General features: G+C 47.5%; 1 protein-coding gene across 2 annotated transcripts in view; it reads right to left on the bottom strand.

Moving 5' to 3' along the window:
- The window catches only part of Baalc (BAALC binder of MAP3K1 and KLF4), a 73,969-nt gene extending 56,374 nt beyond the window's left edge, over positions 1-17,595 (bottom strand). Inside the window, exon 1 of one of the 2 annotated variants that reach the window (XM_063262929.1) lies at positions 16,880-17,595. In XM_063262929.1, the coding sequence (XP_063118999.1) occupies positions 16,880-17,039 (160 nt within the window). In that variant the 5' untranslated portion in view covers positions 17,040-17,595. The remainder of the gene's footprint in view (positions 1-16,879) is intronic. The other variant, NM_144762.3, reaches the window with a different exon arrangement.
- Positions 17,596-25,730: the final 8,135 nt, after the last annotated feature.

The following is a 25,730-nucleotide window of genomic DNA, read 5'->3' as shown; positions in this document are numbered from 1 at the left end:
GTGAAGATCATAAAGGGAGCACTAATGTGCACTCCTTAACACCCTGATGTTACCAAGGGTTATTAGCAGCCTTTAAGAACTTTCTTCTTTCACACATGGTGGTGCATGCATTAATCCCATGACTTGGGAGGCAGAAGCAAGTGGATCTCTGTGAGTTTGGAGGCCAGCCTAGTCTACATAGCGATTCCAGACCAGCTGGGGCTACACATAAAAACCAATTCTCAAAAACAGAAAGGTAAAACTTCCTTCAAAGTGAGAAATAAGTTTATCTCCTTCACTCATTCCCCAGTCATTATACAAGCATTGACTATTTGGTATTTGCAGGGTATTTAAGTATCTTTGAAGACTGGAACTAACTTACTCTCTTTTCTATATTCTGTACCAACTCTGGCTTTAAAGGCAGTGGGTCTGAGATCTAATAACACCAAAGATCCACCTAGGACAAGAGTACACTGGTGGGATGGTTCACGGGATGTGAAATCCTGATGACTGAATTCAACTCACAGGACTCATAGGGTACAGGAGAGAGCCTGCTCCCACAAGCTGTCCTCTAACTCCTGCTCCCCCTCCACACACACGTAACAAACGCTGAATAAGTAAAAGTTAACTTAAAAATTAAGATCAGGCTGGAAAGGCGTCCCAGCCATAAAGAAGACTTGCTGCTCTATTGTGAGCACCGAGGTTTAGATCCCAGCAAACATGTCACAAACATCTGTAACTCTGGACCCATGAAGTTCAGAGTTCAGTACCCTCTTCAGGCCTCTGCAGGCACCTGCACACACAGAGACACACACTTACACATATTTACACACACATACATATAGGCACATACTCCTATAGATACATACACACACATTCATATACTTGCATACATACACACATGCTTACACTCACATACACACATACATACAGAGAGAAGGAAGGGAGGGAAAGAGGAGAGAAATGGAATAAAGAGTAGTTAACATTTTAAAATGAAAAGCGGGGTTGGGGATTTAGCTCAGTGGTAGAGCGCTTGCCTAGGAAGCACAAGGCCCTGGGTTCGGTCCCCAGCTCTGAAAAAAAGAACCAAAAAAAAAAAAAAAAAAAAATGAAAAGCAAGCATAGTCATTGGAACACAGTCAGGCTCATTTGTGAGTTGTTTGTGACTTAGCTGGCACTGAAAAATAAGAATTTAGGAAACTACTGAAGGAATCATGTGTCCCCTCAAGCCTAGACTATTTACTATCTAGACTTTCAGACATTTACTGACCTCAGCCTACAGCGTCTGGTCTCCATGAGTTCACAGCCAGAAGCAGCAGCTTTGGTAGGGAGCTTGTGACCGCCCGCCGTGGGGGCAGGAATGGAAGGTGTTTGGAGCACAGGCAGTTGTACAAAGAGCCTCAGCCGAAGAGCTGGTCAAGCTGAGTGGGGAGACCCTACAAGGAGGCTCGGATGACATGACTGGAGAGAAAGACTTCAGTGAGAGGTGAACATCTGCCCTCACAATGGGTGGGGGGGTGGGGGGTCATGACCCTCTGAGAAGCCAGCAAGAGTGAAAGGCGTTGGAACAGAGTAGTAAAGGGGCCAACAAAAAGCTATCATAGACACAGGTAAACAGTGATAAGGAACAAAGCTTACACACACAGGGAAAGATCACTGGGTTCCAAGTGAGGCTGGCCTGGGTTCTAAGCCTCCTCTTCCAGCCTGCATGCATACACATCGCCTCTTTGCCTCTGCCATCTGTAAGCAGAGATAACTGGTTACATAATAACCATGGGATGCTTGGCCCTGGAGAGGCACCCGGTGAGTGCAAACCATGCTCATGAGACAGTGGCTGCATTCACGTGTGTACACTCATCCGTCATCAGTCCTACTAGCAGGTGTGACTCCTGGCTATGCCCTGACTGTCTGGAAAGGGGCTCTCAGAGGAAATAACTGAACATGGCCTTGTTTTCAGAAATGCTTGTTTAAAGTCCTTAAACCTGCATCCCTCCTAGGAAGGGTGCATAGGCCACTGCAGCTTCTTTGTAACCAACTCCATGCCTTGTTGTTATGGCAACCAGTTTTCCTAACAGCTCTGGTATTTTTTACAAACCTTCTGGTTTCCTCATGTGCTAAAGCCTACAAGCAGGGAATTTTTATTTTGTAACTTCCACAGGGAATGCAGTCAGCTCTTAAAATTTGGCAACTGGCTGTCTAAAGCTTCCCTAACAGAAGCCTCCAGGTTGAACAGGAACATGGCCCTGAACAAGAAACTTCCACAAGCCCAGCATGGTAGTGCTCAGTTTCAATACCAGCACTTGGGAGGCAGAGGTAGGTGGATCTCCGAGTCTGAGACTAGCCTGGTCTATAGAGAGAGTTCCTGGACAGCCAGAGAGAAATGGGAGGGGGAAGGAAGGAAGGAAGGAAGGAAGGAAGGAAGGAAGGAAGGAAGGAAGGAAGGAAGGAAGGAAGGAAGGAAGAAAGGCAGGCAGGCAGGCAGGCTCCACAAACGTTCCCTCTCATGAGAATCTGGTACCTCAGTCCTGCACCATATTAAACTTGCAGAAAAGTGAGGCAGAAAGAAGCACAAGCACGGAATCAAGTTTTAGAGGATCGTTCTACAAGACTTGAGGTTACAACAGCATTGCATTCATTTTAAATTATTTCCAGGGGTAGGAACATAAGCCTAGAGGTGTGTGACTTACTTGGCTTGTGTAGGTCCCTGAACTTAAACCCTGACATCTCAAAAAGTTATATATCTTAGCACTGACACATGTATCCCAGATTCACACTTGCCATGTAGCAGAGGACCACCTTGAACTTCCAACCGTTCTGTCTTTACCTCCACTCCATGTTGGGATGACAGTATGTCCCCTCACTGCTTTTATGAGATGCATGGGTTCAAACTCAGGACTGTGCTCGCAGTAGGAGAGCATTCAACCAACTAAGCTGTATCGCCCGTCCTGGTGCACTTACTGTTTTAACAACTGTTCACCTCACTTGACACATGAAAACATCCTTAAATGTTACTACAGCAAAAATTTAACACTGACCGCCATGTCACCTTAGTTTCTGAGGAGGTCTGTCTCTCCCTCTCTTGAGTCTTCCTTTCCTTTCTTGCCCTTGATGATTGTACCTTGTCTCTGACCACAGCCTTAGCATGAGAGATGCAGCCATCTTGCTGGCCACCTTCCTCCTTTCTCCTTTGCAGGTGGGATGTTCTCAGCTGGGAGTGCTCGTTGCCTACGATTCTCCTGTTAGGAATACCAATGTCACAGAAACCTGAGCAGAGCTCACTTGATGCTGCACAGTTGCCGTTTTCCAGCTAAGGAAAATGCTCAGGAAGAATGTTCCTCTGTGCTCTTCCCTGACTTCCCAATAAGACAGTGGAGGTGACTCCGTGGTTAAGAACATATACTGCTCTGGCAAAGGACAGGAAATTGGTGCCAAGCACCCATGTCGGTGCTCACAACAGCCTAAAACTGGAGCTCCACCTTGAACCTCTGCCTCCAGCTCCAAGGGTGCCTGCTTTCATGTGCACACACCCATGTAAAGACTCGCACACAAGCACAAACCTTAAAATAATGATTAAAAAACTTTGAAAATAAATAAGTAAGTAAGTAAATAAATAAATAAATAAATAAATAAATAAATATGACCAAGTAGCCTCTTGTAGCCATGAGGGACTAAAGATGGCAGAGCAGAAACGTAGAGGAGTCCAGGTCCTTAAGAGCCTCTGGGGACAGATGCAAGTACCGACCTCCAGAATTCTGCTTGCTAAGCTACCTTCTGTTTGTACAACCAGATACAATTTCTAACAGCACAAAGGAGGAACAAGAGCTCCCTTCAGCTTCCTTCATTCAACAAATATCCACTCTGCTGAGCTCTGTGTTAAGTGCTTGGGTTGAAAGGACTGAGTCAGTGAGGCCCTTGACCTCCTGGGATTATGAAACAATGAGGCAGTCACTGGGGAAAGCTAGTCTCCCCTAAGGAAGTGACATTTGAACTAAGCTGAAGAAAGTAGGGTTGAGCATGTAAAGGACTGTGATGTGTTCGGAGGAAGCACATTCTAGCAAATGCCAAGGCCTGGTAATGGGAAAGGCTCAGTGTAGTCAGAACAGACACTGCTGAAGATGCAGCAGAGAACGAGCTGGCCAGAGGCCATCATCCATCATGACCAGGTAGGCTTCGTCCCAGGGATGCAACATCCTTAGTCATAAGGGAAATTCAAATCAAAACAACCCCAAGATTCCACCTCACACCAGTCAGAATGGCCAAGATCAAAAACTCAGGTGACAACAGATGCTGGCGAGGATGTGGAGAAAGAGGAACACTCCTCCATTGTTGGTGGGATTGCAAACTGGTACAACCATTCTGGAAATCAGTCTGGAGGATCCTCAGAAAATTGGACATAGTACTACCTGAGGACCCAGCTATACCACTCCCGGGCATATGCACGAAAGATGCTCTAACATGTAACAAGGACACATGCTCCACTATGTTCATAGCAGTCTTATTTATAATACCCAGACTAGAAAGAACCCAGATGTCCATCAACAGAGGAATAGATACAGAAAATGTGGTATATATTACAGAAAATGTAGTATATTTACTACTTATCTATTAAAAATAATGACTTCATGAAATTCTTAGGTAAATAGATGGAACTGGAAAATATCATTCTTAGTGATGTAACCCAATCACAAAAAACACACGTGGTATGCTCTCACTGATAAGTGGATATTAGCCCGAAAGCTCAGAATACCCCAGATACAATCCACAGACCACATGAAGCTCAAGAAGAAGACCAAAATGTGGATGCTTTGGTCCTTCTTGGAAGTGGAAACAAAAATACTCACTGGAGGAAATATAGTGACAAAGAGTGGTACAGATGCTGAAGGAATTACCATCCAGAGACTGCCCCACCTAGAGGATCCAGCCCATATACAGCCACCAAACTAAACAACGTAGCTGATGCCAAAAGTGCTTGCTGACAGGAGCCTGATATAGCTTTCTCCTGAGAGGCTGTACCAGAGCCTGACAAATACAGAGGCAGATGCTTGCAGCCAACCATTGGACTGAAAATGGGATCCCCATTGGAGAAGTTAGAGAAAGGATTGAAGAAGCTGAAGGGGTTTGCAACCCCATAGGAAGAACAACAATATCAACCAACCAGACAACTCAGAGCTCCCAGGGAGTAACCACCATACCAAGAGAACACAGGGATGGACCTATGACTCCATCTACACATGTAGCAGAGGATGGCCTTGTCCTGCATCAATAAGAGGAGAGGTCCTTTGAAGGCTTGATGCCCCAGTGTAGGGGAATGTCAAGGCAGGGAATTGGGAAGAAGTGGGTGGGTGGGTGGGTGAGGGAGCACCCTCATAGAAGGAAGGGGGATGGCATAGAAGTATTCTTTCTGGTGGGGAAACCGAGAAAGTGGATAACATTTGAAATGTAAAGAATAAAATCCAATAAAAGAAAAAAAGAAAGGGAGGGAAGGAAGAAAGAAGAAGGGAAGGAAAAGGAAACAAAACAAAAGTAGAGGAAGCAGTCAGAAAAAAACGACAGATAACAGAACTGGGCCTGCATTTAAGACCCTTCTCTCTGCTAGTCTTGGCCAGTGCATACCTGTAGTAGCAAAAAGGTTACATATTAGGGAAATCAGGACCCTCGCTAGAGACTCAGAGTAGTAAAAATGAGACATTTGTTTTCAGTTCTGCAGAAGCAGTGATGGGTGTGGGGTTGTGAGGGGGAGGGGAGGACAGGAGAAGGAGAATGATCAGCCTGGACCAATGACAAAAATGACTGGCACAGAACTTTGGCACAAAACAGAGCTCTACCATTCCTGATCACAAAATATCCCTGCCCTTTCTTCCCCACAGACTGGTAGACTGGAGAGTTCCAACCCTTCCCACTCACCTAACACAATCCCCACCCTCTGGGGGCTTGAGATCCTCCCCCTTCCTGACACAGGAAAACTGTCTATAACTCTCTTTCCTTCTCAAGACAAGGTTTCTCTGTGTAGCCCTGGCTGTCCTGGAACTCCATCTGTAAACCAAGCCAGCCTTGAATTTAGAGATCCGCCCGTCTCTGCCTCCAAAGTGCTAAGGCGTGCGCCACCACTGCCTGTTGTCCTGTCTGTAACTTTTCAATATAAAATAAAATGTCCCCAGGCAAGCAGGCACCAGGGAAAGCGGGGGCCTCATGCATCGTGCTTATCTGAATCACTGGCAAGATCTAAACGTGCCTCATACTGAAAACAGACCATAACAGTGTCTCTCTTACATAGGTGACAGGAGGCAGTAGCAGAGGATTCCCAGCAGGTATTTGACTTCTTTTGGTATTCAGAGAAAAGGGCACCTAACACTGAAGCTGTAAGACAGGGATGCTCCTAATAGGGAACTAATAGACTTATTGGGAGGTGGTGAGATGCGCCCCAGGTTTGGAGCACGGACTGCAGGAGTCACCTCTCCAGCAATGCCCAGCAGTTCAGACATAGGTGTATAGGAAGCCTAGGAGCAGAGTGATAAACCCAGGCATGATAAACCCAAACAAGGCCAAGAAGAGGAAACAAAGAAGTCCTGGATGATAGGCTATGCAGCCAGAACTGAGACTCTGAATATCCCTGTGACTGGTTAATTCCTCAGAGATTTCCATCCCACCGGAGAAGACCTGAAGCCCAGAATAGCTGAGACCTTGCATGTGGCTCAAGGTCACACAACTATTACCTGCAATTAAATTCAGATTCCTTAACTATATAACTTTGCTGTCTTCGAGCAAAGCAGTAAGAAAGATGCTGGGTGGAGGAGGAGAGGTTTGGGGACTTGGGGTCACAGTACACAGGCCATGCTGCCATGGTAGCACAGGGAGAAGGTACAGGATACTGAAAGAGAAACACCTTGTCCGTCTGTCTGTGTGGTCCCAGAAATGTGGTTATGTCAAAGCACGGGGCAGTGGTTTGGAGAAGATGGCTAGGGTCTTGGTTGGATGCCAGCCAAAGGCATCTGGCTAACAGCACTGGCTCAGCTTAGCTAACCGACCACTAAAATGCCAAAGCAGACATGAGAGAATCCGGGACTCACAGCATCACCACGAAGAAAAGCTAACGCAACCCAGAGTCTGTGGGAATCTGCACCATTTGTAAAGCAGATGGGGCTTCCTGCTTAGTTTCCTTACACAGAAGTCGCATGACCCGGCATGGCATCCACCCCTGCCCTGAACGACCCAGAGACCCAGCTCCTGGAAGAGATGGACAGAGACTGTCCGGCCTGCCTGACTCCATGGGCATCTGAGATTCAGACATGGAGCTGATGCCTCCAACTACACAGACCTGTGCTGTGTGCTGGCTAGTCTAATGTCAACGTGACAAGCTGAAGTCTAAAAGGAGAGAACCTCAATTTAAAAACTGCATCCACGGGCTGGAGAGATGGCTCAGCGGTTAAGAACACTGACTGCTCTCCCAGAGGTCCTGAGTTCAATTCCCAGAAACCACATGGTGGCTCACAACCATCCGTAATGAGATCCGATGTCCTCTTCTGGGGTGTCTGAAAAGAGTGACACACTTGGGTTCTATAAGAAAGCAGTGTGAGCAAGCCAGTAAGCAGCACCCCTCCACGGCCTCTGCATCAGCTGCTGCCTCCTGCTTTCTGCCCTGTTTGAGCTCCTGTCCTGACTTCCTTCAGTGATGAACAGCACTGTGGAAGTGTAAGCTGAATAAACCCTTTCCTCCTGAAGTTGTTTTGGTCAGTGTTTAATCACAGCAATAGAAACCCTGACTAAGACAGAGGCGACCATGCTTCCATATCATAGACTGTAGCTCCCAGAAAACAGCTGAGGAAAAATGTGAGACAGCATGGCTCCTTCTGCAGAGCATGGAGAGGTTACATACATGGGATGTATTTATCACAAGGCATATTTACCCTGCACATTCTTTCCTACTGAAAGAAAAATATTCAAAGAAGGAAGAAAAGTCCTTTCACTCGTCCCTTGATCTTCTTCCTGTCAAATAGACTAACTCCTAACACTTACATACAGTTTAAATTGTGAGTGTGTGCGTACGTGTGCACGTGAGTGCAGGCACCTTTTGAGACCAGAAATGATGTAGCTGCAGTTACAGCCTGGTAATGGAAGAGCTACCCTGTGCCCCGTCCTGCCCCACCCCGCCCTGCTTGCTCTCAACAACTGATAAATACATCCCTAGTGTGATGATTTACATATGCTTGGCCCAGGGAGTGGCACTATTAGAAGGTGTGGCCTTGTTGGGGGAAGTGTGTCACTGTGGGGTGGGCTAGGAGACTCTCCTCCTAGCTGCCTGAGGATGCTGAGTCTGTTCCTGACTTCCTTCGGGTGAAGATGTAGAACTCAGCTCCTCCTGCACCATGCCTGCCTGGATGCTGTCATGCTCCTGCCTTGATGATAATGGACTGAACCTCTAAACCTGTAAGCCAGCCCCAATTAAATGTCCTTTATAAAACTTACATTGGCCGTGGTGTCTGTTCACAGCAATAAGACCCTAACTAAGACCTGCTTTTCTGCTCCATCCCATGGTACTCAGAGCGATCTAACACCTTGTCTTGAAGAAGTGTCACCCACCTCTGCTTCCAGCCTCACACATGTGCTTATCTCCAAATTTCTCCTTTCTATAAGGACATCAGTCACCCTGGATGAGACCACACCCTCATGACTTCATTTTAACTTGATTACCTCTGTTAAGATCTTGTACAAGATACCTGTGTACTGAGGTTAGGATTCCAACGTATGAATCACAAGGGGTGAGGCATTTCTCCAAATGATTCCGATTTGAGCTACAGGTGCAGAGTATCCCTGGAGTCTGCACTATAGATGGCAGTCAAAATGGCCTTTTAGAGAAGCTCTGTGGGCGCTTAGGGAGATGGGATTTGCATTGAAACCAAAATGTCTGCTGTGGGTAGCTAGATGCTCTGGACTGGACACAGAAAGGCACCGGGCAGAGTCAGCCAAGAACAACTGGTTCAGACAACCAAGTTTCCAAAGGGATGCACGGACACATCCTGAAAGACAATCTTGAAGGTGTCCAAGCATGGGGAACTAGCCTATCTGCACCAGGACCTACAAAGGCAGGAGGCGCACCTGGAATGCTGTCGCACCTAACAATGGAGTCACCTCAAATGAACAGCTAGTTAAGTCACAATCATTTTATTGAGTGTCTAACTGGTGCTGTCTAGGGGCCCTGATTAGTTCTGAAGAATTAAAAGGCACATGGCACCGAGGGACACCTCAGACACAGCAAACAGAATTAGCCCATAAGGAACAGCTTTTATCGGGATGAAGAAAGACAAAGCAGCAAGGCACACAACAACCCCTTGCTTTGCAGAAGGTGGGCTCAGAAAGCTGAGACCTGTCTCCTGAGGGCTGGGTTTTTAAAGGTCCTTGAGGGGGTCTTCCTTCCCCAATTTAAGATTGATCAATGTGAACAAAAACAGGGAGTCTGATAAGGTATACAAGTTTGGGGTACACATGTTCTGGTCTGGTCTTGAACTTATTAGACAGGTCCACACGCAGTGGTGTTTGGGGTACCTGAAGAGAAAAACTCTTGAGGCCTAAATAAATCAAATGGAGTCCTTATTAATTACTGACAGGACCGTCCCAAGCAGTTAATAATGGGAAGCAGCCTCAACCTCTAGTTTTTTTTTCCTTTTATTGGATATTTTCTTTATTTACATTTCAAATGCTATCCCCTTTTCCGGTTTTCCCTCCAGAAACCCCAAATCCCATCCCCTCTTCCTGTTTCTATGAGGGTGCTCCCCCACCCACTCCCACCTCACCACCCTGACATTCCCTTACACAGGAGGCATGGAGACTTCACAGGACCAAGGATCTCTCCTCCCATTGATGCTTGACAAGGCCCATCCTCTGCTACTTTTGCAGCTGGAGTCATGGGTTCCTCCATGTATACTCTTTGGTTGGTGGTTTAGTCCCTGGGAGCTCTGGGAGCTCTGGTTGGTTGATACTGTCGTTCTTCCTATGGGATTGCAAATCCCTTCAGCTACTTCAGTCCTTTCTCTAATTCCTCCGTTGGGGACCCCCATTCTCAATCCAATGGTTGGATGCAAGCATCTGCCTCTGTATTTGCCAGAGCCTCTCAGGAGACAGCTATATCAGGCTCCTGTCAGCATGCACTTCTTGGCATCCTCAAGGGCAAAAACTGCAATTGTGATATATACAAACAGGCAGTGCTGGACATCTACAGCAAGCAAGCGCTATTTACAGAAGCAGAGAGATAGCAGTTAACCTTAGCTCAGGGTCACAGTGTATAGCAATTTATGGCTGATTGAGAGACTGATTTTATTCAAGATAATTTTAGCACCTAAAGTATTTTTAGGAATACTTTCATAATATGGCATAACTGTGTAGCCTACTACATGGCAACCCACAGTGGGAGAAAAGACTCACCATGCCTTTGTTTTAAGCTACCTCTTGTCTCAAGAGGGTGAGAAAAAAGTCAGCCATCTTGAAAGTTCACCATCTTTATTATCTAGGCATGGTCCCTGCTTTCTGCTTATTGAGAAATCTATAGGCTCTTAGTCCCTCAGAAGGCTGAGTGATGCCATATAGCCCATGCTGACACTGGACTGTCAGAGCAAGAAGGACCATGAAAACGTGGAACTTCTTAGAAATATAAAAACTGTTTGGGTTTATAATCTCCCATTTCTTGTAGTAACGTTTACAAAATGACAAATTCCCTTATAACTCAAAGTTTTGCACTGGAGAGATGGTTTAGTAGTAAGGGCTGTGTTCGCTATGCAAGCCTGAGATCAATCCTGGGAACTCATGGGAAGGGGAAGGGGAAGGAGAGGACTATGTAAAGTTGTCCTCTGACATCCACAAGGTACTGTGGCATGTAGGCCACACGCCGTGCATGCTCTCACATACACAACAATGATCAGGGAAGAAAAAAAAAGGAGTGTTTCCTTACCGCACAACAAATGAGTGGGCAAGAACCTAAAAGGATGCGTCTCGGAACTGATGAAAAGTGATAACTTTCTCTGGGGTCTACAGGAAAGGAGGACACATAAACTTCTTAGGTTATTCATTGAAGAGGGCTCCCCTGGGGTTTGACTCAGCCAGCCATTCCTTACCTAGCCTAACCATCACCCATGAAAATGGAAGATGTGAGTCAATCATTAAGACAGGAACACCAAAGGTAACGGGTCTAGAAGGGGCTGGCTTCCACAGGGGTGGGAGGTTTTGTTCACAGGAAGACCCAGGTTGGAGGTTCTCGCCAGGACTGTCCTTCTCAGGACACCTCTCGGGGAAGCCAGGCTACCTTCCTCCACCTCACCTGCTTGGAAGGGGCCTTGGGAACACTGGCTTCCTCACATTCCTCGGTTCTTCTACAATCTCTGTACACAGTCATTCCCTGGGCAGAATGACCTACTCAGCCCTTGAATTCTTCACGCAGTATGGACCACGCTGACCTGGTTGGTGTTTCTGTGTCTGTCTCTCATTTATCATACACCTCTTGAAACAAAGAAACGCAGCTTACTCATCTCTGTGCTAAGTGTCTACTGCACAAACCAAAAAACAAACAGACATCTTCCATCTTTGGTCTATAACCAGAGGGAAACAAAGACCTCGGATGTTCTCTCCATAGCGTTGTCAAGGTGAATGAACGTGAAACTTAAGCAGTAATTGGAAACCACTAAGATGAATGTTTACAACAATAAATGAAAACACTGGAACTGGGGGTTACAAAGCACACTTGTGTTAATGCAGGATTCACAGGATTCAGGACAAGTCATCATTCACTATTTATTGACTGCCATCTATATACCAATTACTGTCTCAAGCTTTGGGTCTAAGGCAGAGAGCACAATCCTCCTGCTACAACAGGATACTTAGAAAGAAAGATCTAAGGGTTTCAACTAACCGTGAACTTAATGTGAGTCACCAAGGAAATATTCGGACAAGCAAGCCCTCCCCCTGATTTTACCTCTGCCGGACAAGCACTCATAGGACCACTTCAGAACGTCCCTTGTACTTTCCTACACACGCACATAGACAAATGTCAAGAGCCCAGCTCTAACCCAAGGTGCCTCATATCAAGGAAGGCCGTGGACAAAGTGAATAAGTAGTGTGTTTAAAGAACTAGTGAAGCCTACATGAGGAAAGAAGATGGTTACAGTGTTGCATGATGGATAACAGGAAACCAACAGCAACTCTGGAATTGAGAGAACTGTTTATGCAATGCCTGATGCCACAGGCTGGACCTCACACAGGTGGAAGTCACAGGAAGTAGGAAATCTCAGAGGAAGGTACTCTGCAGAGGTAGAAGAAGCTTCCTTCCCAAAGGAGAAGACACACAACTGGTGTGCCTGGTGTCAGATTGTATTATCAAGAGTTTAATCTGGGTTTTGCATCCCAGTAACTGCAAAATCAAGAATTCCAAAACTATGCCCTGTTGATGGCTAATGGGTGTGTTGAAGAGTGTAGGGTTCAACACTACTGCTGATGCAAGAAGCACCTACTGAGAGGAGCCTGGTGTGGCTGTCCTCTGAGAGGTTCCGCTAGCACCTAAGACAGATGCAGATACTCACAGCCAACCATCAGACAGAGCCCTAGAACCTCAATGGAAGAGCTAGGAGGACCAGAGAAGCAGAAGGAGATTGCAACTCAATAAGAAGAACAATATCAACTAACCGGACTACTCAGAGCTCCCAGGGACTAAGACGCCAACCAAAGAGTACACATGGAGGGATCCATGACTCCAGCCACATATGTAGCAGAGGATGGCTTTATATGACATCAGTGGGAAGGGAGGCTTGATGCCCCAGCATAGGGAGATGCTAGAGGAGTGAGGTAAGAGTGGGTGGAGGAGCACCCTCATAGAGGCAAAGGAGAGGAAGGATGGGATGGGGAGCTTGCAGACAGGAAACTGAGAAGGGGGCATCATTTGAAAAGTAAACAAATAAAACTATTAATAATTAATTAATTAATTTAAAATGTGGGGTTTGTCAGTCAAAGAAAGCTGGACCGCAGTTCTGGGATGGAGACATTGCTCGGGACACTGTAAGCCTCTTTCCCTGACCTACAGGGGGCAATGGTTTCTCTCTCATCTTCATTGTGCACGTTAAGTGAGGTGATTTGCATTGTGTCAACTGCAGTGCCTGACCATTCAGAAGTCATTCGTAAATGGTAGCTAGTGATAATAACTAAATATCTTTGTCTTCTGCCTTATTTGGGTAAATCATTTTCCCAAACTTCCCAAATTACTGTACTGACACAATTATTTAAAACTATAAAGAACTGGCTGAGAAACTTTTGAGGTGTTTTATTCTCTAAATAGATTGGGAAAAATATGGAAGACATTTGTAATTTTAAAGCAAGACTGGTAATGGAGTATAGTCGGGGACTAAGTGGCTATTGATGTATGGACCGGCTGAAGTAGGCAGGTGTGGCAACCTTAGACTCTCGCTCTCCCACAGTAGAGGTAAAAGAAAAAACTCCATCCAGCACGTCGATTTTATGAGAATCCATCTATGCCAGACTGATTCCATTTCCTACTTCAGTAGAGTTTGGAAATGCAGGCAGATGAGGGATATCAGCTGTGTAGTCTTCAGTTCCAACCTACTAACAGTGGGATCTAAAGTCTTAATTGCGTTCTGCAGGCTGTTGGAAACAGCCTCCAACACCAAGAAGCAGAGCCTCAGGGTTGGTTGTAAGTGAGAGGGATGGGAGGCGGGCAAGAGACTCGGATGTCGAACTGGTGTAAAAATAAGCCACCCACCACCCACGGGAAAATTCAGAACTCTTATCAAACACTGATGGATCACTCGTCATGTGACACACCCTCAGTCTGGAAGGCGGGAGACCGCTTAAGTAAGCATCTAAGGCAATGGTGCTTGACTGAAGCTTCTCCGTAGGTGACGGGTGTGGAATCGGCACGTTGTGAGCCTATGGAACCTTTAGTCTGGGCCAGAGTTTCCTTAGAGGTGGTAAAGTTGGTGGAAAGGCTTTTTTAAACAGAAGCTGAAGGACCAGAAAGACACTTGGGAGAACCTCAGAGAGCTGATTCAGGTTGAGGGGTGCCCAGCTGCAGACTTCGAGGAAGAGAGTAGAAGAGAATGTAGGAATAGCTGAAGCAATTGAAGGCCAAGGTTAGACCGAGCGCCCGCTCATCAGGGAAAACCTTCAACAGTTGACTCAGCCTTCTGGAGAAAACCTTCATGAAAGCCCAACCTAGTATCCCAGCTGCCCTGAGCTCAGAAGACAGAGAGGAGTTTGTCCTTCTAAGCCTAAGGTCGCCAAGAGAAAAGCAGCAGCCATCTGACACTAAGCAAGAGGGACCCGGACCCTGGGAAGAAGGGATTCTCGAGTGCTGAGGGAACCAGAGTAAGTGGTTCTGGGAATTTCCAAATGGGGACAATTCATCTGAGAGTCCATTTGCCCTGGACAATGACTCCCAGGGTCTTATCCAGCTCCAGATCCTAGGACAAAGGCATCTTGGTTATTTAAAACTACACTCTCTTGAGTTCAGCTCTTCCGTTTGACTGTCTCCATGAGAAAAGAACTGTTCTATACACAGACTGACATTCTCATTCCCTACAAGGCACAGCTACTACAGGCCATGGGGTTAGGTCCATCAGAGAAGCCCCCATGGGTGGGGGGCACATGAGTCAGGGAGGGCTGGGAGGAAAAAGATAATGGGTAATCCTGGCTATGGCCCAGGGCAGCAGAAAGCCAGCAAATGTGTAACTTTCTCAGATGATCCAAGCTAAGAATGATTATTTATTATTTTCAGACTGCAAAGCCACAGCAACCAAGCCCCTCTTCCATCCCCATCCGACAACAGTCCCTGCATAGACCTTATGCACATGCAAAATGTGTTCACTTCTGACCTCCAGAAGTGTCCCTCTATGGGCTAAAATTTCTAAAACTTAGAAATTTAATTCTAATTTAAATTTAATTAGAAAATTAAATTTTTCTAATTAAAATTCTAATTTTTAAATTAGAAATTTAAGAAGTGCTGGCCATCCAAGGCACTCTCCCTGGACTAGAACTGAGCCTCTCTCTTGAATCACCACCCACCTTGTAAGGCTGTCCCCAAGTTTGGAAATGTGCCATCAGTGAGTTTGGCTTACCTGTTGCAGGAACCCAACTTCATGATATAGAGACAGTGATAATAATCAGTGAGTGTCGGGGAAGATTTGAGGAACATGTGTGTGCTTATTCAGCCAATCCGCAACAACTCTGACACCATACAGTAAAACATGCACACATGCCTGATGCACACATATGCACACACACTCGAGTGTGCACACTCACACATGCACACATGCATGAGCACACATGCTCACACACACACATACATACACACTCACACACATGTACACACGCACATACACTCACACACGTGGGCGAGCACACACACACATGCACACATACACCCCCAAGTGCCACCAAAACAACTCTGCTTCGAAGCAGCATTGGTTGTTTTTCATGCTGAATCTTTCCCACCTCATTTCCTTGCAGTACTGCCTGGCCTTGGACCCCGCAGAGAAGTATGACACTTTCTTGGAAATGCTGTCACAGCTAACATTTACAAAGCCTTCAGAGGCTCCTGTCTTATCCTCCTCTGACACTCAAGTCAACCAGCACATTATTCGGGAACCCGCTGGATACCAGGATACCAGCCTAGCAGCAGCACAAAATAACCATCATGCTCACTGGGAGTTAAACAATTTTAAAATAAATTCAGCGTTACCACAGTTTTCCAAGCAAGCAGGGGAGGCTAATGCCTCACCATTCCTGGGGGGGGGGGGGGGGGCTTGAAAAAGGAAGAATACTTGAGCCCAGGAGTTCAAGGCCAATCTGGACAATATAGCCATAGTTGGTGTCCTTACAAAATAAACATAAAACAAGCAAACATTGGTACCAAAGATGGAGATATCTATTCCTGACATTAATGTAATGCCTACATGATGGGATCAAGCAATAGTTAGAACTTTAAAAACATAAATATTGGTCTGGGTAAGAAGTGGTGAGGTTCTTTTTTTTTTCTTCCGAAGCCACCAACACATATAGGGTCAAAGGTCAATCTAATTCAACAGTATCTGCAATAGTTTTGTGTCTGATTTAAAATCAAATCCTGACTTGTGACTAAACCAGAAAGTTCTCTGCAAATCCTTGTCAGATTACTGCTGACCAAGGATTGACCTAGGCAAGAGTATTTAGAGTCAAAATCTTCTATGCCTTGCTTCATGTAAAGCTTCCGAGCATATTGGGATAAGGAGGTAAGTCCTTTACTGGGATGTAACTGCTTGGAAAGTGGGCTCCAGGGCAGAGCTGGTGATAGGCAGGCATGTGTTGAATCCTGGGCTAGCTTAGGATTTTGAAGGCCAGCAGTGGAGCTCATTCCCAACAGGAGGGATGGGGGAGGAGTCAAGATCCCACCCAGGCGATACTGCTCAAGATTCTTGTTCACACACCAAAGGTGTGAGAACAAGTGGCCCACCCAGGAGATGGAGAATCACCCGATTGAGTACACAGATGGCCAGAGAGGAAGCTAGACCAAAGCTGGGTAAAGACCACCGGGTCAGGTGGGAAACGTGGGGTGAGCTGAGGTTTGTGGGTGAAGTGGACTGTCCTCCCACCCACCCACTCATCCCCCGGGGCCAATGCATATACACTGGTAGGCAGAGGTGTTGTGTTGCAGGGACGCAAAGGGTTAGCTCAGTCCTCTGGGAAGCTGCTCTCCTTGACCTGGCTTCCTGGGCTTGAGGCTGCCAGCTGGTCAGCCGGCAGGTCCTACTCTGTCCCTCTCTGTCTCTGTCACCCCACCCACCGGCACGCCATAGGGTTCCTGGCTACCCCAGGCTCCCCTGCAGCTTCGGCTCGCTGCAGGTAGCCGGGCCTCGCGGGCGCTGGGCTCACTCACCCGCGTGCAGGCCGCCCGCCTCGGGGCCGCTGTCCGTGGCTGCGGCGCTGGGCAGCGCGTCCGAGTCGGTGTAGGTGAGCCAGGTGGACTCGGTCTCCCGGGTCCAGCTCTCATAGTAGCGGGGCTCGATGGCATCGGCTCGGCTCCCGCCGCAGCCCATCCTCCCGTGTTGCGGGCGCGCCCAGCGGCCGTTCGGCTTGCGGCTGCGGCTGCGGCTCAGCCCGGGCGACGCAGCTCCGGCCCTCGAGGAGGAGGCGGCGGCAGCGACATTGGTCCCCTAACCGCCAGAGCCGCTGCCAGCGCCAGGCTCCCCGGGAACCTGCCGCCCCTCCTCTCTGCCTCCAAGGCCCTCCTCCTCTCCGCTCTCCTTCCCCAGCTCCCCTCTACCTCGCCTCTCCCACCGCCCAGCCGCCAGTCCCTCCTTAACTGTTCTCGCAGAGGCTGTGCTACAGAGTAGCAGACAGGTGGTGGGAAGAATTTCAGGGGTCCCTCTTCAGTCTTCAGGCGACCTCCTGGGGTCCCATCCACCCATCATCTGTCCACCCATGCATCGGCCCACTGATCTAGTCATCCATCTACCCATCCACCCTTCTACAAAGTCATCTTTCCGTTCTGGATAGATCAGAAGCCCCCCACCCCCAAGGTTTCTGGCCACTTGTTCTAAAAGCAATGGATGAACGGCACTAGCAAAGAGGAAGCAGAGTGGCCACCGAAAGTTAAGTTAGTGGCAGTACCTGCTTACGACTAGAAAGCAGGGCCCATGATTTCAGACTGCACTTAGACGCTTGCCACTAACACTCCTGCCAGGTCTGCAACTTCATCGTATTCCGAATTCTGTTACCAGCAGGACCACGCAGCAGCGAGGACTCCAGGGAATGACTACTGGATAGGAACAAAGCACCCTTCTGTGTTGACTACAGTTCAGGATAAAGAATGCAGGTCCCTGTGGCAGGCACTACCAGAGTTTATAAGACAGAAAGTAGACTTGGAGACTCCAGACAAGGCCTGGGCTGCCCTAGCAGGATTCTGAAACCTCTTCTCTGCCTGAGGCAGAAGATGTGCAGTTGCCTGGGATGGGTGACTCCTACAGCCTGTAGCAAAGTAGAGGGCTTCTGACAGGTTTTGTTCCCTCCCTTGAATAATTTGGTATAAAAAGAATTGGGTCTTCTTCATGAGGTCCTGTGCTCAGTCTCCCTTATCAAATTGATGGTGATGTTGAAAAAAGAAAAAAGAACCCTGTCTCAGAGGGAGAGCCCCTCTCGGGCTCTAACAGAGCCCGTGTTCTCTTCACTTCCCCAGCAATGACAACACCTGACAAGTGGCCAGAACAGAAGTGCTTTGAGTTGGAAGGTTCGAGAAAATCAAAAGAAGGCCCTGGAACTGAGGCAGAGCAGAGGGGAGAACTACGTGAGCGTGAGATGAGGTAGAGAAGGACAATGGGGAAAGACCAAAGGAAGGGAGGTCAGGTTGGGTTTATTGTAACTGTACAGGCCAGAGAGCAAGGGAAGGCTTTAAGCTCCATCTCTTACCAGCGTTATCAGTCAGATCAGCTCGAGGAAACCGTCCCTCAAAAGGCAGGTGGAGAATGAATGACAGAGAGGCCAGCGTAGTTCGGCAAGCATTTGGAGATGAGAGGATGGCCAGTTTCGGAGGAGGAGAGGACTGGAGGTGTCCAGCGGGTGCAAAGCTCCAGGGATGACAGATGAGTGGAGAGGCAGCTGTTCTTTTCGCTTTTACTTTCCTTTTGTTTAGCTGGCCGCAGTCAAAGTCCGAAAAGATCATAGGCACTAAACAATTCAGAGTACAACCGTTTACCATTCTAAGTAGCACGAGGAAATCTTTCACCGTTACAATGCCTGAATACGAATCTCCCTTGACCCAGCGTGTCCACGCTTTGTAAACACCTGCCCTGCCATCATTTGGACCTGGAACATCCCTCCAGTGACCGTAAGTGCAGAAATCAGTTGTGTGAGTATCCGTAAAGAACTTAGAATGAATGCCCAGTGTGTGGAAAGCACTCTGTGCCACTCTCGGTGCCCTCATGGGACAAGACACACAACAATTTCCTTTTCCCTTCCCTTCTGATAGTATTACTGCTGAGCTTCCTGCAAAGAAAAGGAAATTTTATTTCCTATGCCATTCCTACATAATTACCCAATGGGCAAAGTTCTGTATTTCCAAGGATTCTCTTCTTGTTGATATTTAATACCAAAGATTCAGAGAGTGTTTGTCCCATGAAACTTAGAGAACAGACAAGCTGTCCTTGTGTTCACCAAATAGCTGAGAAAGACTTGTGGAGTCAGGCACTACACTGCATTCCTATAAGCTTCGGGAGGCTAAAGGAAGAAGATGGAGGGCCACAGGCTAGCCCGGACTACATAGCGAGCACTTGTCTCAAATAAGACAAATAAGGAAGCCCAAGGCTTGGCTGCTAAAATCCTTGGTTAGCATGCATAATGCTAACGCCACGTGAAGCCAGGTGGGGTGGCGCATGCGTGCAATCAAAGTACTTGGGAGATGAAGACTGGATGATATCGGTTCAAGGTCACCCACAGGTACCAGGGGAGTTCAAGGTCAGCATCCTGGGCCATGTGAGACCCTGTTGAAAGGGAGAAAGAAAGAGAGAGAGAAAGGAAGGAAGGAAAGAAGGAAGGAAGGAAAGAAGGAAGGAAGAAGGAAGGAAAGAAGAGAGAGACAGAGACAGACAGAGAGGGGAGGGAAGAGGAGGAGACTAGGTACTTTGTGAAACACTATCCCTGCAGAGCTGACTTCTCAGCCAGACCTCTCTCTAGTTGTGACTAAATTTTCTCTCAAACCTTTAGTAATACATTTTAATAAATTAAGGGTAACCATGTAAAATCTAGTAAATGTCACAAATTATCATAAAGTATGTGTTCAGAATCTTTTCTTTCTTTTTCCTATTTATTTATTTATTAATTAATTTTTAGTTTTTCGAAAGAGAGTTTCTCTGACTGTCTTGGAATTAGGTCTGTAGACCAGACTTGCCTCAAACTCACAGAGATCTGCCTGCTTCTGCCTCTTGAGTGCTGGGATTAAAGGTGTTGGGCTACCATGCTGGTCCCTGTTCAGAATCTTTAACCTGACTATCATGAATTAGCCATCATTTTCCACAAAATTGAAGGAAAGAAGGAGGGAGGGAGGGAGGGAGGGAGGGAGGGAGGGGGAGAGAGGGAGGGAGGGAAGGGAAGAACCATGGAAGGGGAGAAGGAGGGGGAGGGTGGAGGGAGAAGGCTTCTGTAGCTAGACTAGCTCTATTGGTATTTGCTTAGCATGAAGCACTGGGTTCAATCCCCAGCCCTGGGCCAGGTGGTTCATTCCTGTAAGCTTAGCCCTCAAGAGGTGGAGGCAGGTGCACAGTGTTCAAGACCCGCTCTCTGCATTCTCAGCTACATGGCAAAATGGAGGCCAGCCTGCTATACATTGAGATGCTATTTCACAAGAAGAAAAAGAAGAGGAGGAGGAGGAAAATTCTAAAGTGTGAAGGGCTGCAGCTGGGAATTTTAAAAACTTTATCAATGTCCTCAGAGCAATGAAGTAAATTTTGTGTTCAAAATTATTGCTGAAGAGACTGGAGAGATGGCTTAGTGGTTAAGAGCACTGGCTGCTCTTCCAGAGGTCCTGAGTTCAATTCCCAGTAACTACATGGTGGCTCACAACCTTCTGTCCTGGGAACCAGGCATACAAATGGTGCATAGACATACATGCAGGCATAAAAATTCATAATGTTTTTTTCTGAAGAATACTTGTTATGTGATGGGAGCCTCTAAATAAGATATCTATGGCTTTAAGACCCCAGCTGGTGAGTACCACCTCTGGCTTGTTTCCATGGAAACCCAAATGAGCCTTTAGGGCATAAAGCCCTTCTTCCACTAAAGTCTCATGTCTCTGGCCTTGCACAACTGGGCTCTGTTCAACTGTCACAAACAGTAAGGAGACCTTTGGCGTGGCAGACAATCAAAACAGCAGAGACAGCTCAGCAGGAACCTAGCCTCCCTTTCCGGATCTGCCCTCAGAAGAAGTATAGCGAAGAGGTGGTCCAAGCCGGGAGCGACAGCAGCACTGTTTCTGGGCCGGTATACATTCTCTCTCCACACATGTGTGCCCAGTATTTGCTGTTGGTTCTGAGTTCCCAGCCTCTGCTAATGCTGCCCTCCCCTGCTCCAGATTCAGGGAGCATGCAGGGACTGCGGCCCTAGGCCCTCACTCACAGCTGAAAGCACTTTCCGCTGAACACCCTTCCAGGGCCTCAGACTTGGTAGCAGATGGCTTCTTGTTGATCTACAAAGTATAATTTAGTTATGAGGAAAGGGAAGACAAAATTAGCAACCCAAAAGCATAACGCCGATTCAGCTCCTACTTCTGGAGAAAAAAAAAAATCACTCAGTGTTGGTTGACAGGAGCTGGCTCCTGCACGGCTGGCCTTTGACTGCCCCTCCCAGGAAGGGAACCGTACACCTGGGATGCAGGTAGAGGGTGAGGTAGATTCTGGGACAGACATGGAGTATGAAGAAAGGAAACTAAAACAAGGAAATTGCAAGAGAAAAATGAGATTGTTCTTTGTTATAAAAGCCTAGAAAAGAAGGAAATAGAGGGAAGGAGAGAGAGAGGAGGGAGGGAGTGGGGAAGGCATCTGAGGCTGGCACAGAATGTTTATTCGTATGCGTGAAATTTGAGTATTAAATCGAGTACTGAGTGGTTAATATTTCCTCCACCTGGTAATCTTTAAACCAAGCAGTTCTCATGAGGAGAGTGGACAGCTCCTTTAAATTGGTCCTAGAGAAATTCAGCAGGTTTTCTCAATGACTGCAAAGGTCTTCTTGGTGCCTAAATTAATATCAGGTAGCACTTTATCATGCACCCCAAATTAGAGCACGGGTAGCAGCTGTCCCACATGTCCGGTTTTGTCATTTCTCCTTTTGGTGGGAGTTACGCTAGCACACGAGTGAGATGCAAGGGAGAACCAATTTGCTCTTGCAAGAGAGAGTGTGAGCTACGTATAACAAAAGAACCGGGGTGGGGCAATGGTAATCTTTAAACATGTTATGAAAAACTTCACTTTGTAGGTTGGATGGTAAGAGGGAAAGGCTGAGGAGAGAAAGTAGATCCAGAAAGACATATCTGCACATAAGTTGTTCTGGATCCTGAGAGCACCAGGTAGGGGTGTGTGTGTGTGTGTGTGTGTGTGTGTGTGTGTGTGTGTGTGTGCACATGGTTGCTGAGTGTGTGCCCTCGAGGAAGCCAGAGGAAGATGCTAGGCATCCTGCTCTATCATTCCTCTTAGTCCTTTAGGGCAGGGTTTCTCACTGAACCAGAAGCCAGGCCGGCAGCCAGAAATTGTAGAAATCCTCCAGTCTCCACCACCACTATCCTATCTCTATGCCGTGTACCACCCAGCGCTCTCATTGTGCCTTCCTCCATAACTGAGAAGATGTGGGAAGGATCTTTTGTCCACTTTTGCTGTTGCAACAAAATACAGCAGCAATTAGTTTCTCAGAGCTCTGGAGGCGGGGAGTCTGGGGCCTAGGTGCTAACAGATCAGTGTTGGTAAGAGAGCTTCTTAGATGGATATGCTAGTTATGGCCTCGGACAGTGGAACAGATGAAGAGCTAGCTCTTGCCAGTCCTTCAGAGGTCTCTAATCCCTCTTATGGGAACTGAACTTAATTTCTCATGACTTGATCACTTCTTCCAAAGCCCTCACATTGAGAGGGTGATGTTTCAACATATGATCTCCACCCCCCTCTCTCTCATACACACACACACACACACACACACACACACACACACACACACACACACACACACACACACACACTCAGACCATAGCAATGCAGCGTGTACCTCTAAAGATGAAAGTAAGAGAAGGCTTGAGAGATCACTGTTAAGAGCAGTGGCTGCTCTTGCAGAGGACCCGTTTTGGGTTCTCATTACCCACATGGTGGCTTACAAGCCCTGCGATTCCAGTTCCATAGGCTCTATCGCCCTCTTCTGGCCTCCTCAAGCACTGCATGCCCAGGGTGCACAGACGAAGATGCAGGCAAAATGCCCATGCCCGTGAAATAGAAATACAAATGTGAGAGCCAGCAGGCCCTTGAGGGATGATCTGGTGAAGAGAACCCTGAAATAGACACTGTAGATGCTGGACGAGCTAATGTACACCAGGAGTGTGTGAGCTTGGGTTGGAAGGTGGCGCTCAAATAGTGAGCACCATGTTCTCTTCTCCCCTAGCCGAACCTGAACATGGAGGCGAAGTGTTTCCTGAAGCTCTTGAAGGCACTCAGAAGTGTGCATGTAGCATGGGGTAGGCCACGTAATTGAGATCATGTCCCTGTACAAAATAAAGCACTTGGAACACACATTCCACTGCTCTTTAGAACGGGTGGGAGTTAACTATGACTCAAGTCAGACCACCGCAGAGAAAAGCCTGGGCAAGCACAGGGCTACTCTTAGTCATCTTTTCCCAGCAATGCCATTTGTGGGTCACTATTATGATTCACTCAGAAGAAAAAGAGAGCCTGGAAAGGCCAGCCACCTCTCCCTCCTGTCCCCACCCTTGTAACAATGTGAAACCACCTCTCTCTCCTGCCCCCTACCCTATTGTAACAGTGTAAAGCCACCTGTCCATCTGTCCCCACCCTGTTAAATTGTGACACCATCCACTATCCACCATCCTATAACAGTGTGAAAACCAGAATTCTTTTTTTTTTTTTTTGGAGGTCTTCAGGCACCCGAAGAGTAATTGACTTATCCTAAATTGGGAGGGTGGGGGTGGGAGGGACTTCCAGATTAAAGAAAGTAAAGTAAGGGGACAGAAAGGAGCAAGGAAGGCACCAGGCCCTTCACTGTGATTATCCAGGGAAGGGGTGACCTCCCCAGAAAGCCAGAGCAAACACTGGCAGGAAGCTGGGATGGACTGTGTGTCATCTTGAAAATGAATATGGTCCACGCGTGTGTTAGCTCCTGGGGTGGTTGGCTGTGTGTGTTAGCTCCTGGGGTGGGTGGCTGTGTGTGTTAGCTCCTGGTTTGGGTGGCTGTGTGTGTTAGCTCCTGGGGTGGGAGGCTGTGTGTGTTAGCTCCTGGGGTGGGTGGCTGTGTGTGTTAGTTCCTGGGGTGGGTGGCTGTGTGTGTTAGCTCCTGGGGTGGGTGGCTGTGTGTGTTAGTTCCTGGGGTGGGTGGCTGTGTGTGTTAGCTCCTGGGGTGGGTGGCTGTGTGTGTTAGCTCCTGGGGTGGGTGGTAGGTGGCCTGATCTGACTCTGCCAGAGTTTGGGAATACCAGAATCAAAGATTACAATGATTTTTGCCCTTCCATCCCTCTTCCTTGACCAGCAAAGGCAGCTGTATTTTCTTTGGGTTTGTCAACATAGGAGACCGTGTGTGTGTGTTGTGTGTGTGTGTGTGTGTGTGTGTGTGTGTGTGTGTGTGTGTGTGTGTGTGTTTGAGAGAGGGGGAGGGAGGGAGAGAATGTTTTTAAAATCCTGTCATCCTCTGATCCTCTGAATAAGTCACAGTGGGGAGAAACTAAGAGAGCCCCCGTGCCATTCCGGAAACACAAAAACCCGTCACTCTCTTGATGCCTCACCTCTGGCTACAGAGCCTAAACTCAAAGGGAGAATCTGATGCCTACAGATTCAGTTGTGTTATATTTCCAGGAAACTTTGGAAACCTACTGGGGTTTGCCCTTCCTAAGAGTGGCCCCTTCCTAAGAGGGTGTCCCGTTCGGTGAACATTGGGCTGGGAAGCAGGCTCAAGGCTGGGAAAGAAACACTCCAGAAAGGCAGAGCTGGTCTCCCACAGCTACTGTGACCGATAATCGCTCACAGCGATGTGGCATTTATGTTTTTGTTCCCTGTATAATAAGCACTTTGAACATCGGTTATCCCACTCAGCTCTCAGAGAAAGTCTAGGAGTTCCGGTATCATAAGAGCGCCGAGAGTGGGGTCGAATGAGTTGCCCAATGCCAACCCCAAAGCCGGCATTTAAATCCAGGTCTCCTCCAGTGTCAGTTTCTTTTCTTAAAACTGTTGTCCTGGAGCCACTGCATGCACCACACCGGGAGCCGCTGGTCACGGCGCCAGGTGGGGAGTATGCCAGGAGCCCTCGACAGTCCCACTGTGGGAAACTTACACTGCTTCCTGTAAGTCAGAGGTTAGGGATAGGGGCAGCTACGATGGTTAAGGACTCTGGGCAATGGGTGCTGTGAGTGATCCGATTTGGAACTGAGGAAAACAGAAGATTTACTAGAAATGGGGTCAAAAATACTCTCAACACCACTAGAAATACCTCTCGCGGTCATGTGACCCATCCCGGGACCTAGCCACGGAGAGAATGATGATTTGGTTGTGTTTATTATCTGTGTATCTGAGCTATGATTCCGACAGGGAGCATGAACTAGTAAAATCATGCGTGGGCTGATAGTCCTGCACTCTGCACCACAGTGAGATCATGTGTGGACTAGTAGCATTTGGGATTTTACCCTCTCATGGATTCTTACAAGGTTGGATTAATTGGTGTGCGTTTCAAGTTCCCAGCTAGCCGCAAGCAAGTCATGCAGTGAATTTCAAAGAACTGCTGTTGGGGGCCAGAAGCAGGGCATTCATTCCATTACCAAAGTGTCCAAGTGGGAACAGGATGGGGTGAGAGAAGGAGGCCAAGGTCATTTGGACCTACAGAGCAATTCAAGGCTGGGCTGTGAGACCCTAACTGAATAACAAAAACAAGACTTTAAAACTGGGATAGGGACAACACCTTAATAAACAAGCCCTGAACTGTATTCGAAAGGGCAAACTGATACTGCTGTGGTGGCCTGAATAAGAATGGCTTCCGTCCCCTCA

This window comes from Rattus norvegicus, chromosome 7 (assembly GCF_036323735.1).
Source record: "Rattus norvegicus strain BN/NHsdMcwi chromosome 7, GRCr8, whole genome shotgun sequence".
Taxonomy (NCBI): domain Eukaryota; kingdom Metazoa; phylum Chordata; class Mammalia; order Rodentia; family Muridae; genus Rattus; species Rattus norvegicus.
Note: the sequence above shows the minus strand (reverse complement) of the source record. Positions and strands in the feature narration are given on the sequence as shown.